At 42.4% G+C, this 14,453-nt stretch overlaps 1 protein-coding gene across 2 annotated transcripts in view; it reads right to left on the reverse strand.

The window, feature by feature from the left end:
- FAM120A (family with sequence similarity 120A) overlaps nucleotides 1-14,453 on the reverse strand; it is a 3,065,969-nt gene that overhangs the window by 840,836 nt on the left and 2,210,680 nt on the right. For both annotated transcript variants that reach the window (XM_044078130.1, XM_044078129.1), the window contains one exon: nucleotides 8,255-8,429. In XM_044078130.1, coding sequence (XP_043934065.1) covers nucleotides 8,255-8,429 — 175 coding nt within the window. The remainder of the gene's footprint in view (nucleotides 1-8,254; nucleotides 8,430-14,453) is intronic.

Genomic DNA, 14,453 nt, shown 5'->3' on the forward strand with positions numbered 1-14,453 from the left:
ATGACCATTGAGTAAAGAGCATCCATTGAAGGATCCGCATGTGGAATCTGGCTAATGGAAGCAGAGGTATGGCCGCCATAATTCCCAACACTTTCAGAACTAACCTGGCTTTGATTCTGTTGTTGTTGAAAAGGAGTGAGACCAGTTTGTGAATGTCTGTTATTCTCTGATGTGTTAGTCTCGCAGACATGTCTACTGTGTCTAGATTTGCGCCTATGAAAGTAATAGCACGACAAGGCGACAAAACAGACTTTTCGCAATTTATTGAAATGCCCAGCTTTTGACAAATGCGAAAAGTGTAATCCCTGGCCATAAGAAGGAGATGCTTGGTGGGAGCTGTGAGGAGCCAGTCGTCCAAATATGGAAACACCTGGAATCCTTGTCGTCTCAGGTGAGAAGCTACCACTGCCATGCATTTGGTAAACACCCGGGGGGCAGTGGTGAGACCAAAGGGCAGGGCCCTGAACTGAAAATGACTGGTTCCCAGCCTGAAGCGGAGGAATCTTCTGGAGCGTCTGTTCATTTTTATGTGATAGTACGCATCCTGAAGGTCTATAGAGCACATCCAGTTTCCTTTGCCCAAGAGGGAAGAATGGATTGCAGCGTGACCATCCGAAATCTTGTTTTCTTGACTGATCTGTTCAAGATACTGAGATCCAAAATTGGTCTCCAGTCCCCTGTTTTCTTTGGAACTAAAAAGAACCTTGAGTAGATTCCGGATCCTTGCTGGTCTGCTGGAACTGGCTGAATTGCTCTTTTTGTAAGCAGTTTTGAAATTTCCAAAACCGCTAGATCCCTTTGAGCGGGTGGAACATCTGGAAGGGATTTTTTTGATTGGTTTGGAATGTGAAGAAAGGGGATAGAATAGCCTTCGGAAATGACGGACTGTACCCATTTGTCTTGAGTCAGGGATAGCCAGGCTTCTGGGTACAGTGACAATCTTCCCCCGACTGCCTCCGAAGGTGGGCAGTCGGGCAACACCTCAGGGATGCTGAAAGGGCTTGTCAGAGAAGGCTTCCCGATTGCCCTGGTTCTGCGGACCCCCCCTGCCCCTAGGGCGACGTCTACCATTGTTATTCCCGCCACTGCCTCTGGCGGGGAAACGACTCTGTGCATCAGGCGAAGTCCCTTGAGATTGTTTACGGAACCACACCTTTCCACCTTTCTGGCCTTTGGGGTAAGGCCTAGAAGGAGTAGAAAAACGGACTCCGACGGCAGAAAGGGTCTTGCCATCAGTTTCGCACCTAGTCAAGGTTTCTTTCACTTGAGGACCAAAGAGAGATGATCCATCAAACGGGGAGTTAGTGAAAGACGTCTTGAAGGGGTCCGCAAAATTGCATAGCTGCATCCAGGCATGCCTACGTAAGGCCACACCTGTCCCTGCGGCTCTACTCGCTCCATCAGCCGCGTAAGAAAGAAGACGCATGGAGGAGTTGGTTATGGAGTTAAGGGTAGCCAGCTGCGTGTTCATCTTATCTTGAAAACCCGCAGCTGTAGGGTCCTTTAACATTTCACTCGTTTCCTTGATCAGGTCCCTTTGAAGACGAGTAAAATGGCATAGGTAGTTCAGCGAACGCATGGTAAATGTCGCTGACGAGAACATCCGCTTCCCATACCTGTCCATGGACCTAGATTCCTTGTTAGGTGGATGGACAGGTACTGAAGGATCAGCTAGCTCCTTCTTAGTGGCAGCAGCTACCACCATAGCATCCACAGAAACTCCTTTTGTTAAGAACTGTTTGTCTGCTGGTGCCGTTATGAACTTGGAGGGTCTCCTGGGAGTGGGGTCCACTGAATCAGGAGCCGTCCATGCCTTCTTAGCAACCACCTGCATGAGGGGGTCAAAGGGGCACACCCAGGAGGTGGAAGGGCGAGAGCCAAACGCCTCAAGATACACAGATTCATCCTCCGAAGGGTTGAGGGCTGGCCAATTTCCCCTCTGCTTCAGGATCTCTAGAATGTCTGCAAATGAGACATCTTCAGAAGGGGAACGGGGGGAACCCTCAGAATCATCTAAATCTGTGTCCGACGTGATGGACTTAGGTGAGTCAATGTGTTTCCTCTTACACTTCCTCTTCCGAGGGGGCTCTTCTGCCAAATCAGGAGAGGCCTCGGAAGAGGATGAAATCCCCACATGGGGTTCCTGAGGAGCTGGCTCTCTGCGGTCCGGGATGAGGGAGTGAGTCGACTTGACCTGAGGCACCGTAGAGGGAGGGGCGGACGGAGCCGACTGTGGAGTAGAGCCAGGCTCTAACACACTCCACATGACCTCGAATGCACCCCTGTCAGGCAAAGCCAGAGGTCCCCGCTCCGAGAAGCTAAGAACCTCCCTCGGCACCGACAGTGATGGCTCCGAGGCCGATGTCGGAGCCAAACTTACCAGCGCCGAAGCACCGAGAGGGAGAGGGGGGTCGGACAAGGGTCCGATGCCACTCACCCCCTCGGAGCCGACGAGGGAAGTCCGGCGCCGAGATTCTTCCAAGGAAGAAATCAGAGCCGGCAGCGGAGCCGAAGACAATTGTATCGGCTCCGACGCTATCACAGTCTCGGTTCCGACGACCCGACTCGAGCTCAAGAGAGTCGAAGGAGGAATATATTGATGGACCGGGGCAGGCATCGACTGATGAGTCGGGCTCTGAAGCATCTGGGCCAGTGCCTCGGACTTAAGAAGTCGACTCACTACCCTCTGAAGGTCATGATCCGACAGCCTCGATGACCTAGAGGAGTGAGATCTTTGGCCCGTTCAGACAGCAGGGGAGATCCTGGAGCCGAATGAACGGAGCCAAGGAATGGTGACCTGGACCTCTTCCTAGTTGTCGGCTCCGAAGGTCTGGTCGGAGCCGACACAGGAATTTTAATACCTCGGCTCCAGCCGAGCCGGCAACCACAGAAACTGTGGACTGAGACTCATCGGCTCCACCCGGAGCCGATGTAGACATAGGTTTAGAAACCTTAGGTCTCGGCTCAGTTGTCGGAGCCGAAGACCTAGATGCCTTAGAGGGCTTCCTGTAGATACAGAAAGGGAATCCTCTGGCTTGAGTAAGCCCCTTAAAATTAATTTATTTTTCTTTCCTGCAGGACCCTGGGGCTGAAGCCATGGCACACAGCACAGGAGTCCTGCAGGTGCAAAGGTCCCAGACAGTAGACACAAGAAGTGTGAGCGTCTGTCAGAGACATTTTCTGACAGCACGCATCACACTTCTTGAACTGAGACCTTTGCTTCTTTAGACATCTCTAAAGGTGTAATCACACACACACAAACACACTAATTACACCCTGTCAAGTTTAAATTATAATAAAACACTAACTAGGTTTTTAAAATAAGAAATAACACACACACTCCACTAGGGAAGAAAAAAGGCCTGTAGGCCCAAGGGAAGAACTTAAGGTTCTTGAGGGAAAAAAACGGGAATTTTTTAGAAGGGGATAAAAATTTCTCTAAACTAAGGGAAATAAGTAAAAATATTAAAATTAAAGGGGTTTTAATAGACTAACTTACACAAGAAAAGTCACTTACCAAGAACCGGTAGAAACCAACACCTCGATAGCTGTAGCGGCAAACGAGATCTGGGATAACTCTCGCCTAGCATTGTGGGATATAAGGGGAGCCTCGAGCCGGTGGAACCAACTCTCGAGCTTTTACAGTGGCCGAGTCGGAGCCGAGGTCGGCTCCGAACCCATCCAGCAAGAATGAAGGCGAGATAGACAACTTAACATCTTCTTATCTCAAAACTTTCATGCCTGTGAATCAACTCTCCCACTCAGTTAAACTCAAACTGTCAATTCATACATTCGAGAAAAAATCTGAAAGACAAGGGTACCTGCATGTTTTAACATAGGAACAAAGGCCTCAAAACTCACAAATACCAAACAGACTTAAATGTGTTCAACAAGTATGTCTCATTACATTGTGGTGGGGCTCTGAAGACGGCATCTGCCTTTTTAACTCATTAATGTAAGTCTAAGCTGTCAAATGCCATATCACTGGCAGCCTACATTCCATAGCATTTCTGAAAAAGTTAAAAAACATGTCAAGTGTGAACATCTTGGGAACTGTAAATGCTATTAAAAAGGTACAAACATCAGTGCTATCAGTAAAAAGTCTTCTTTACAGCAATAACAATCAGTGCATTCGGTCTCTAGGTCACTACTCTAATTAATACATATTAATATTGAGAAGCTTAAGCCCATAATTATATTCCCCCTAAAATTTCACAAATGACTTTTCATATCTTAGAAATGGTACAATGCACTGACCGCAGTGGTGGTGCTGCGGTAGTGTTGTCACCTCACAGTAAGACGTTGTCCTGTTCGATTCTCAGCTAGAGCATCTTCTGTGTGGAGACATGCGTGAATGAGCATACCTTTGTTGAAGGTTGTGCGTCAGGGCCGGCAACTCAGCACGTAAAAATCTACTGCCAATCATTAACGGACCAGAGTTCCGCTGTGGCGAGTGGCGACCCCTAACCGGGAAAAGCCAAAAGAATCAACAAAAAAGAAATGGTACAATGCAGTGTAAGAAACTTCTGTGTGTGGAAGATTTTCAGTCCATATATCTCTAGTTAATCACTATATATTAATCAGATCATAGAAAAGTAGTAGAAGTAGCAAACTTAAACTCGTCTTAAGTTAAACAAAAAAAATAATAAAATATATATAATTGTACAGAATTACTAAGTATTTGAAAGTAATCCAAGCAAGGCAGGCAGTCTGTTTCCAGTGGAAAATCCTTTATTAAGTACACAGACAAGCGATCCAAGTAAAACAAAAATAGAGTAATAGTTTCCTCACAAGCTTTCTAAATATATTTACTTTTTATCAGTTAAGGGAGTGGTTTACTGTGCTGTAAAACAAAGTGCTATTAGTACATATGTTAAATTCACATCCCTTCCCCCATCAGTGTGACATTCGAGCTGGTCCTGCCCTACTTAGTAGCTGTCATAATAATATTACCCTTATGTACTTTAAATAAAATTTATAATGATGTGGTATGTCTTATTTAACCAGATTAAGCAGATTACTAAATTTGTGATTTTATCCAAGACAACATACTACATGGCTGGAAATACATCAACCTTAGTCCATTTGGCAATCAAAAAATATATACATAAACACTTTGCATGTAAAAAATCAATTGTAAAAATCATATTCTATTTTCATAACCTATTGTTAACAAAGATCGTTTTCGTCCTTCTAGACTTCTTCAGGTCTATGTACAAGAACTCTAAAAACTATCTATAAAAATATTATTGCATAATTATTATTGTTATTACACATCATTTTGAATAAAGTGGAAAAAAGAGAACCAGAAAAAGAAAAAATAAGAAAAAAATGTATGATGATGGAAACAAAATATACACTTAAATTACAACTGATTTAAAATGGTATTTAAAAGCAACTGGTAGAATAAAATGAAATAAAATTAGTCATGTAAACAATGTGGCAATTTTCTAAGTTCCAGTACACTTTTAATTGGACAGTAGTAGTTTAGTCCAGGCTTCCTAAAAGAATTAAATTTTAATTGCCACATGAGTTCATATTTCTCCAGAATATTCGGGATGTCTCCTTCAACATCACCCACGGAGATTACTTTTTTTTTTTGTTAGAAATGGTACAATGCAGGCATACAGTGACAGATCTCTTTGTTCAACCACATTGTGAGCTTTCACATGACAGCAAATATGCATATTTGTAGAATATATAAATAATAAATTGCATAAAATGTACAACTTTTAGTGTAAATATCAGATACATTTCCTTCATCTTCATCATCCAAGGTTTCACATGATGCTAAGCAAGTTTGTAAGTTATCTGGGAATATTAACATACAAAAGGAAATACTGCATGTCTTCATAAAGACTAGCAAAAAGAAACAGCAGTAGGTTTACCTTCGTTTTGTCGCACATGGTATGTGCGATCGTCCCGTTGTGTGACCCACATTACCGAAATACGGAGAGCTTCGAAGGATCAAATGTCGAAAATGGTTTGCTGAAAAAACATTTCTGACATTTGATCCATGTGTTTGAATGGCAAAAAAGCATTTGCTTATTTGCCTTTCAAACACATGGTGAATCGGCATTGTCGTTTTTTTGCAGCCGTATTTTCGGCATTATGCGCGTCAGACACATGGAGTACGACAATTCAAAGGTAAACTTAGCAGTATCTCTAGTATAGTGTTATTACAAAAGGACAACGTACTTTTCTGTTTGACACCATGATATTTCAAACTAATCCCTTTACTAACACACAGCTGTCTTAAAAATGAAAACATTAATGCAAATATGAAAATAAAAACAAGTTAATATGATTAACGTGTCCACTGTAAGACATCCAAGATTAACAATCTTTGAGTCATTTACTTACTTTTACTTTGCCCTTTCTTATCCTTTGCAAAATACTGAGTAAATTATTTTGGGGGAGAAGGTTAAGTGTCTAGTCTGATCATCAATCTGTACTCTCTCACATAAGATCCCATTTACACACAGCTCATGCATTTCCAATGGATAGACTGACCTCATGAGGCTAACTTGCAAAAGAGCACCTGTTGGAGCCTCCTAACTATGGTTGGCAAGTCTTCTTCAACTGCAGAGACTAGACAAACACAGAATCCATGATCCATGGTTCAAACTCTAAGCACTCCCTGTAGGGCTCAACTGTTCACAGGATGTGAGGAGCAAGGCATGACTGAGTTGTAGATGTTCCAAAGTGGAACGTCAGTCCTAACACATTGGAATGCACTTCTCCCTAACAATCTCACTCTCAGCTGATGTTGGAGCAAGTACAATCTTTCACTAGTCAGGTGATAGCTCCTTGGAGAATGGTGTTGTCTAGATGATGGAATCATGAAGGGGAAAAGTTTTGACCATTACCTAATCTCTTGACATCTTTTCCTCTCCTATTTGTCTAACATTGAACCACAGCTCCCATTTTCTGGGCAACATTGAAGGCCCTCATGCTTCATGACCCCTCCAGAGGGTGGCTAAACTTAAATTCTGCTATATGACAATTTCCTAATGCAGTGTGTGTTATTCACTCAGTACAAAAAGGTGAAAAGGGCAGGTTTCAGCTTCTGATCTTCACAGAATAAACTTTTTTTTTTGTTCTGCATTTTAAGCACTGAATGTATGCACCTTTCAACACTGCAAATTAGTACTGAGAACCAAAATTAGCAAGAAAGAATTGTGGGTGTGCAGGGGCTACAAACACAATAGCTGTCTGAACTGACAAAACTCGCTACACCGAGTACAGGAACGTGGAGACTAGAAGACTGAAAATCTGGACTAAATTCAAAATTGCCATTTCCTGGAATATCTCCTTTTCTCTGAGAGATGGATATCTCAACAGTTGGCATACAGAAGCTGGTGCACTTGGGGGTGCAGAGGACTTGCACCTCTCAAAAAAAGTTTAAAAGAGAAAAGCCAAGTTTGATATACACTCTCCTCTTGTATTTTTTTATTTTAGCATCTTGAGACTCTGCACTGAGAGTCCTGACATTCCAGTAGGGAGCTGAAGTATGCCCTTCTAATCTGATGTTTCATACCACCGACAAACTGACAGGAAGCAAATATGCTGCCAAGCACAGCAGTTACAATAATTCCAGAACTGTGGGAAGCAGGAAATAAGACAAGGAGAATGCTAGTATTCCACTTTCAAAAGGCCTTCTAAGAAGGATTACTCCTCTCTGGATCTCCTGGCTTCACAGTCCACTTTACTGCAATAAGCAGCATTTACAAATAAACCTCCCATCTAAAATGGTACATACAAGTACACCTGAAGAAAATTCACAAGTTATTCCATATCAATCTTGTTTATATGAGACATGCCGTGCCTTTAAAGTATGTGTTATGTATGGGACCAAGTAAGCAGTTTACATCTCTGAAGTGAAGCATGTAACTGATGAATTGGACCTGGAAAGCTGCCACAGACCTAGAAACAGCAGCTGTTTAACTGCATAAAATATTCAAAACACGGTTTTAATACAGAAGAGAGACTTCCCTAACAAATCCATTTACATGGTGCAAAGGAAAAACTGTCTACAAGTTTCGCTACACTTTCCAACCTTCAATGCACAGATCACCACTCCCATGTTTTGCCCAAATTAGCTGCAACCTGGGCCACCAAAGCATACTCCTACAAAGTATCTACCTGCCCTGTACTAAGCTACTGCAGCAATTTAACAACTGTTCAGTCTTTATTTTCTCATGATTGTAACACCACATTGTAGATGGACAAATACAAGAAGTGAATTACTTACATTCTGGGGACATTCTGTTTCTTCTAAGTGCAAGTCTTTCAGCTTTCTTCCTGCTTTCTGCTAAATTAAAGAGAACTCCGTAAACATACTGTCGAACCTGGCGGTATAGCAGAGCAGCAGGAGGCAGGTCTTTGTTGGCTTCATCTTCAATAGTAACTGGAATTTTAATTTCACCCTGGAAGAAACAAAGAGATGAAAAGCTTAGTATGGGTGAAAAAACAAAACAAAAAAACTTGCAGCTACCTAAATGAGAGCTACAGTCAACATTTGCTCTTGAAGTACAGCAGAATAGGCATTTAAGTTTTATAGCTCTGTGCAGCTCAAAAGGCATTGACTTCTCCATAACACTGGACCATTTGAGTACCTGTTGCAGCTCATCTAAATAATGAAAAGCTAACCTGAGCAGACAGCAGAAATCTTTGTTAGCTTTACCAGTCTTAGCCAGCAGCTCTTCTTTTCACAAATCCTCTAATACCACCCTGTATAAAAATTCACCTCCACTTATCCAACTATTATTTTTGTAGTACCTTCTTTCCTTTCTAGAGTTCTGCCTCAATGCACCTTACCCTCAGAATTAACAGATACATACTTGTGGAGACACTAGATCAACTGATCTGAAAGAAAACAAAATCATCTACAGTGGATAAACAGAAGATGCATTACAGTCACTTTGATCTGCAAGGAATAATTCAGCAGCTAAGTGATCTCCATGTCACCATAACTCGAATATCTCTGATGTTCATAGATGGTTGTTGAGTGTTATCACAGCAGATGCCCAACACACAAAGTGCTAAGACAATGTGCTCAGCTACAACAATATCTACATCAAAGCCCATGACTGAGCAAGTGCAATCTGCAGAAACACTGAAGCAAAAAACACTACATAAAATGATGCATCTGATTATTTTGCAGTAAAATTTACTTAAAAAAATGGAGTTGTCCAGACATTGGAAGAAGTTAGTAGGTTAATAAGCATCTAATCTAAAGGCCTCCTCAAAGATTAAATGCCGTACAGCATACTTCTTTGCAACAGATGACTTTGTGTAGGCTCTCACAAGTGGTTAACTTTTGAAGAATTTCAAGGAGGAAATATGCTAAAATTCCTCTGGAGATATAAGGAGATGGACAAAAAGGAACGTGTCAGAAAGGATAGCCCTGAAGTACTAAACGTCCAAATAGGGTCAACTATGGTATTGCATTCCAAGCAATAATGCTCGGTAAAGTTGTGAACTAAGCAGCCATGGCAGAGATCTGCAAATAGGACGTTTTAAGGCAATAATTAGAAACAATAAAGAATCATAGCCAGCGGTGAAGTCAAACACAGAATATTTAATGGATAAGCACTTTTGTCCCAATAACGTTCACATGGGGCAACTTCAGATAACAATACAACCAGAAAACCACTAATTTAAAACATTTCCAATCACGTCTTTGCAGGTCAAATGAAAATCCCTAGTTAATAAGCTCATAATGGCTTCAATAAGACAGACCTGCTTATCCATTAAGCAGTCTGTGTCTGATTTTGCCCCTGGATTTGATCCTTTAGTTTTGCTGGTTTGCAAGAACTAGAAATAGTCAGCTCTGGTGGAGTGGTATTTGACAACAGCACTTTCAAAAGGCTTGTTTAATACCAGACACACAAAGCAAGTAAGTTAGCAGTACACATGGGAAGGGTTTGCTCAGCTTTCACAAGCATCTCTGTGCATGAAATGAAGAGGAAAGTACCGTAGTCTAAGCACAATCAGTATAACAGTATAATTCATTATGCTGAGGAATTAGTCAGATGGAAGCCTGTATTTATCATGATTTCCACAGCTTCAGATATCCTCAGGGAGAAGTTGATCTCTGTCCCGCACTGAAAACAACAGGATGGTTGGCAGAAAAGGGGCAGCATAGCTGGCGCCATTTTCACTTCTTTTTCTGTATCACAAAGCAAGTGCACACATGCAGCCTTGCAACCTAATCAGGTTTATTATCAAAAGAGTGAGACTAAAAGATAAAATGAGGAGGGTGTCCACATTCCCAAAACTTCAGCTCTCAGATCGGTAGGAAAATAAGAAAGGAGGCATCACAGGGGATTGATGGGAGGAAGCTTACATTGCATCAGTATTCACTGTTCTGAAACATCTGCTGTTACAGTGATTATGTTCACTCACTTATACTATATTATTCATGCCTGTTGTAACATCATATAGAATTTCTGGTAAGAATGCTAAAAAATAGAAGGTAATCTAGCCACAGATATTAAGCAGTTAAAACTGTCCTGTCCTGCAAGATAGCAGTAAGACACTCAACTCTGCTCCTTGCAGTGCATAAAGTTTATAATATTCAGAAAATGTATAGATCAGTGATCTCAAATTGAGGCCCTGAGGCCTCAAGCAACATAAATCTATACAAAGTAAACTACTACATTACATTCCCAGTGCCACTGGATACATTTTGTTTTACAGACTGTTACCCTCAGCTAGGTGAAGGGTTGCCAGTTTTGTAAATGGACAGGTAGGGACCACAAAAAACATCTTTCATGCTAAGTGAAGACCCCCCCCCCAAAGTCTTTCATGCAGAACTGCCTACTGTTCCGCATTACACAGAAGTGGCTCCTTTGATTGGCTCATATGCTGGTATACAAGCCAATCAAAAATCGCACAGCAAAGTCTCTTCTGTTCAATGTGGAACAGCCCGCAGTTTTGCATTGAACAGAAGTGTCTCTCTCTGTAATTTATGATTGGCTCGTATGCCAGCATATCAGCCAATCAAAAATTACAAATGGGAGCCTGTTTCGCCGGGATTTTAACAGGCAATTTGGGACTCTGGATTGGGCTGCTGATCTCGGGACAATCCCGCTCAAACAGGGACATCTGGCAACCCTAGCTAGGTGTCATATTTCTCGGCCAACCCACATAGCCATTTCAATTTGAGACCCGTGGAGTACATGAAGGCCTCACAAGCTCTATGATGACATAATTCTGGACAAAAGTGTGTTAAATCAAGTGCAGAAAGTTTTACCAGCACCTGCAGGATTCTGTCACCGAAACCATAACGGAGACAATATAATTTAACTGCGGATTGTCACATCCTGCTTTTCTGGTATAAGAGGAGGCACAAACAGCCTGCTTTCCTGAAATCTTTGATATTTTCAATGCAGTATATCTACTGCCTGTGCACATCCATTATACAGATACACCCTTCTCCCTTACTTTGAGGCATTGTGTAGAAAACTGGTTTCAACAGTGTCAGATCACAAAACACTCTGTCCATGAAAGAGGCGGCTGGTCATGGGTGCTACCCTGAACTTGTGGAAGACAGCAGGGGGCCGTTACACAAGGCCTGCAGCTCTGCAATTACTCATGTAGAGTGACTGCTGTCAAAGACGAGGTCTTTCAGAAAAGGAATTTAGAGTTGTATTAGGTTCAAAGATTGGAACTTGGACTGCAGAGCTAATTAATAGCCAATGGAGGCTACAAGAACAAGCAAGGTGCAACAACTGACAAACTCTGTCAAACAGAGACCTTCAACAACTGGCTTAGTTTCTGTTGTCACAAGGGGATCCAGTATCAGTCAGCCTGGGGAGACATGACTGACAAACCACAATGCACTTTCATAGATGGTTTGCACTTGTCACCACTTGGCTTCCGGATACTGGCAAAACCCCATCTATCCCCATACTGCCTTTTTTAGGCTGTGCAATGTTGTTAAGCCCTCTAACATAAAAATCGCCCATGACTACCTAAAGTTACTGCTGCTCAACACGGGTCTATATTATAATAGCGAAAATCCCTTTAAGCCAACATGAAAACGCCAAGTATTGTGCGAAACGCGAATATGCCGAACGTACTAAACTGAGAAATACAAAACAAATCCCCATAGTCGGCATCTCTACCTCCCACTACATACTGCCTACCCAAACAAAATAAATAAACCACATACATACACTAACCAAAACCCTACTTCTAACTCTAAAGTAAAGCACCCAAACCCTACGTCTAACCCTACACTAAACCTTACATACATTACTATCTTACTACCTTACTACCTTAACCCGCACCCTAACCCTAAGGTCCGTAACTATCGCACACTTACCCTACAGCGGTATACCAAAAGAAAACAAATACACAAGCATACATTTAACAAAACCCTAATTCTACCCTACACTAAACCTTACATACATTACCTATCTATGCACTTACCTTAACCCGCACCCTAACCCCTAAGGTCCATAACTATCGCACACTTACCTTACGCAGCTGTACCGCAGACGGGCCAACCGTGACACTTCGACTTTTTGAATTTTGCGGTTTAGTACGTTCAACATAATCGCTGTTTGCACAATACGTGTCGGCATTTCTGCGTTCGCTTAAAAGGATTTTCGCAATTATAATACAGACCCGCTCAACACTAGGAGTTTAAATAAAAATAACTGCAGTCTCTGGAAGCACTCTTCAACCTGGAGGACCAGACATATAGTCACAAAAACATGGTTCAGAACAATGGAAAGCACACTGGCTATCAAAGGCTACAATCCCTTTAATACATTTCAATCCCCCTCAGCTCAGGATAAAACAAAGGAAGGTGGTGTCTCAGTGTTAATAAAGGACAAGTACACTGCTAGACTGGTCCAACAACATGACTAGCCTGAGTTGCTCCATACCCAACTAACCATAGGTGCGACCCCCCTATCATATCCTTGCTGGCTACAGATACCCTAACACGAGTCTGTAAAACCACACCTCCTACTTAAAACTACTGGAATCTCTTAACATTCAGCCTAACACCACACTTTTGGGTGACTTCAACTGCCCCTCCATAAACTGGGAGACTTGTATGACCCATAATTCACTTGCTCTGAGGTTTTTGGACTTCTTCAATGCAAACACACTGCAGCAGCTAGCTAGTTCCCCAACTAGTGGTACAAATATCCTTGTCCTAGTACTCATGAACATAGGGAGATGCTGCTCTCCTTCCATGCATTAACTCTTCCCTGGTAAGACCTGACCACAAAATGATCTCCTTTAGTATTAAAACTAACCTAGACCCCTCATCAAACTCCAAACATTTTAAGAACTTTGCTAAGGCCAATTACCTCAAACTAAGTGACAGCTTATTAAACTTCCAAGCCTGGATGACATACAGGGCTACTCTGAGCTGTACATAAAAGCACTGTGCAACCACATTCATAGCTAAATAGAGGCGGCAGTACCTCTCCAAGTCAAACCTAGGATTACTGGTAAAAATAAACCACCCATGTGGACCTCTAGCACAAATAGGCTATTCAACAAAAGGAAAAAAATCATCCCCAAAACTAAGAAGGAACAGCCAAAACAGTGAAACAAATTCACCAGTCTAAACAAACAAATTAGAGTGCTGGTCAAATCTGCTAAAGCAAACTATGGAGGCAAAGATAGCCTCCCTGGTGAAAGATCACCATAAGGCTTTTTTAATTATGTTCATAACATTAGGGAAAATGTTCAACAATGGGCTAAGTTAAACATGAACAGCAACACTTACACCCAGTTTGAAACTATAGTAAACTTGCTGGCCCACAAGTTCAGTTCAAACCTCTCACCCAATCACCTCCTACCACACCCAAAGAAATGCCCACAACCATCCCGCTACCAATCATTCCAATAGAAAAGGTACTTACTGTGCTCATTAAAGCCAGAAACACAGCCTCCGTGGTTCCAGGCAACATTCCAGGATGCTTCTTAAATATCTTAAAACAGAATCTATCAGGGCTACTAGAAACCCTCTTTAACCATAGCCTCTGCTTGGGATTTGTCCCAGAGGAATGGAGGACTGCAATAGTCACCCCTCTGCACAAGGGAGGACCATTAACCGACCCAGGGAACTAGAAACCCATAAGCTTGACCAGCCTTATCTGCAAGGCCATGGAATGAATCATCATGGACATGGATCAATAATGACACAGGAACTCTCCAAACACTGGACCAGACCCAATGCGGCTTGTCAAAGGGAGGTCTTGCCTGCTCAATCTGGTGGACTGCTTTGAAAAAGTCACCAATGCCATGGTGTAGGGTAAAACAGTACACATCGCTTATCTAGACGTGGCCAAAGCTTTAGACACAATCTCCCACTCAAGGATCATAGATAAACTTACTGAGTAAGGCATAAACCCAAACATCATCAGATGGAGAGCAAACTGGCTTACTGAGAGGTGACTCCACTTCCATTAAGAAACCTG

The sequence above is a fragment of the Protopterus annectens genome, chromosome 7.part0, assembly GCF_019279795.1.
Source record: "Protopterus annectens isolate FY-2018-M chromosome 7.part0, PAN1.0, whole genome shotgun sequence".
Classification (NCBI taxonomy): domain Eukaryota; kingdom Metazoa; phylum Chordata; order Ceratodontiformes; family Protopteridae; genus Protopterus; species Protopterus annectens.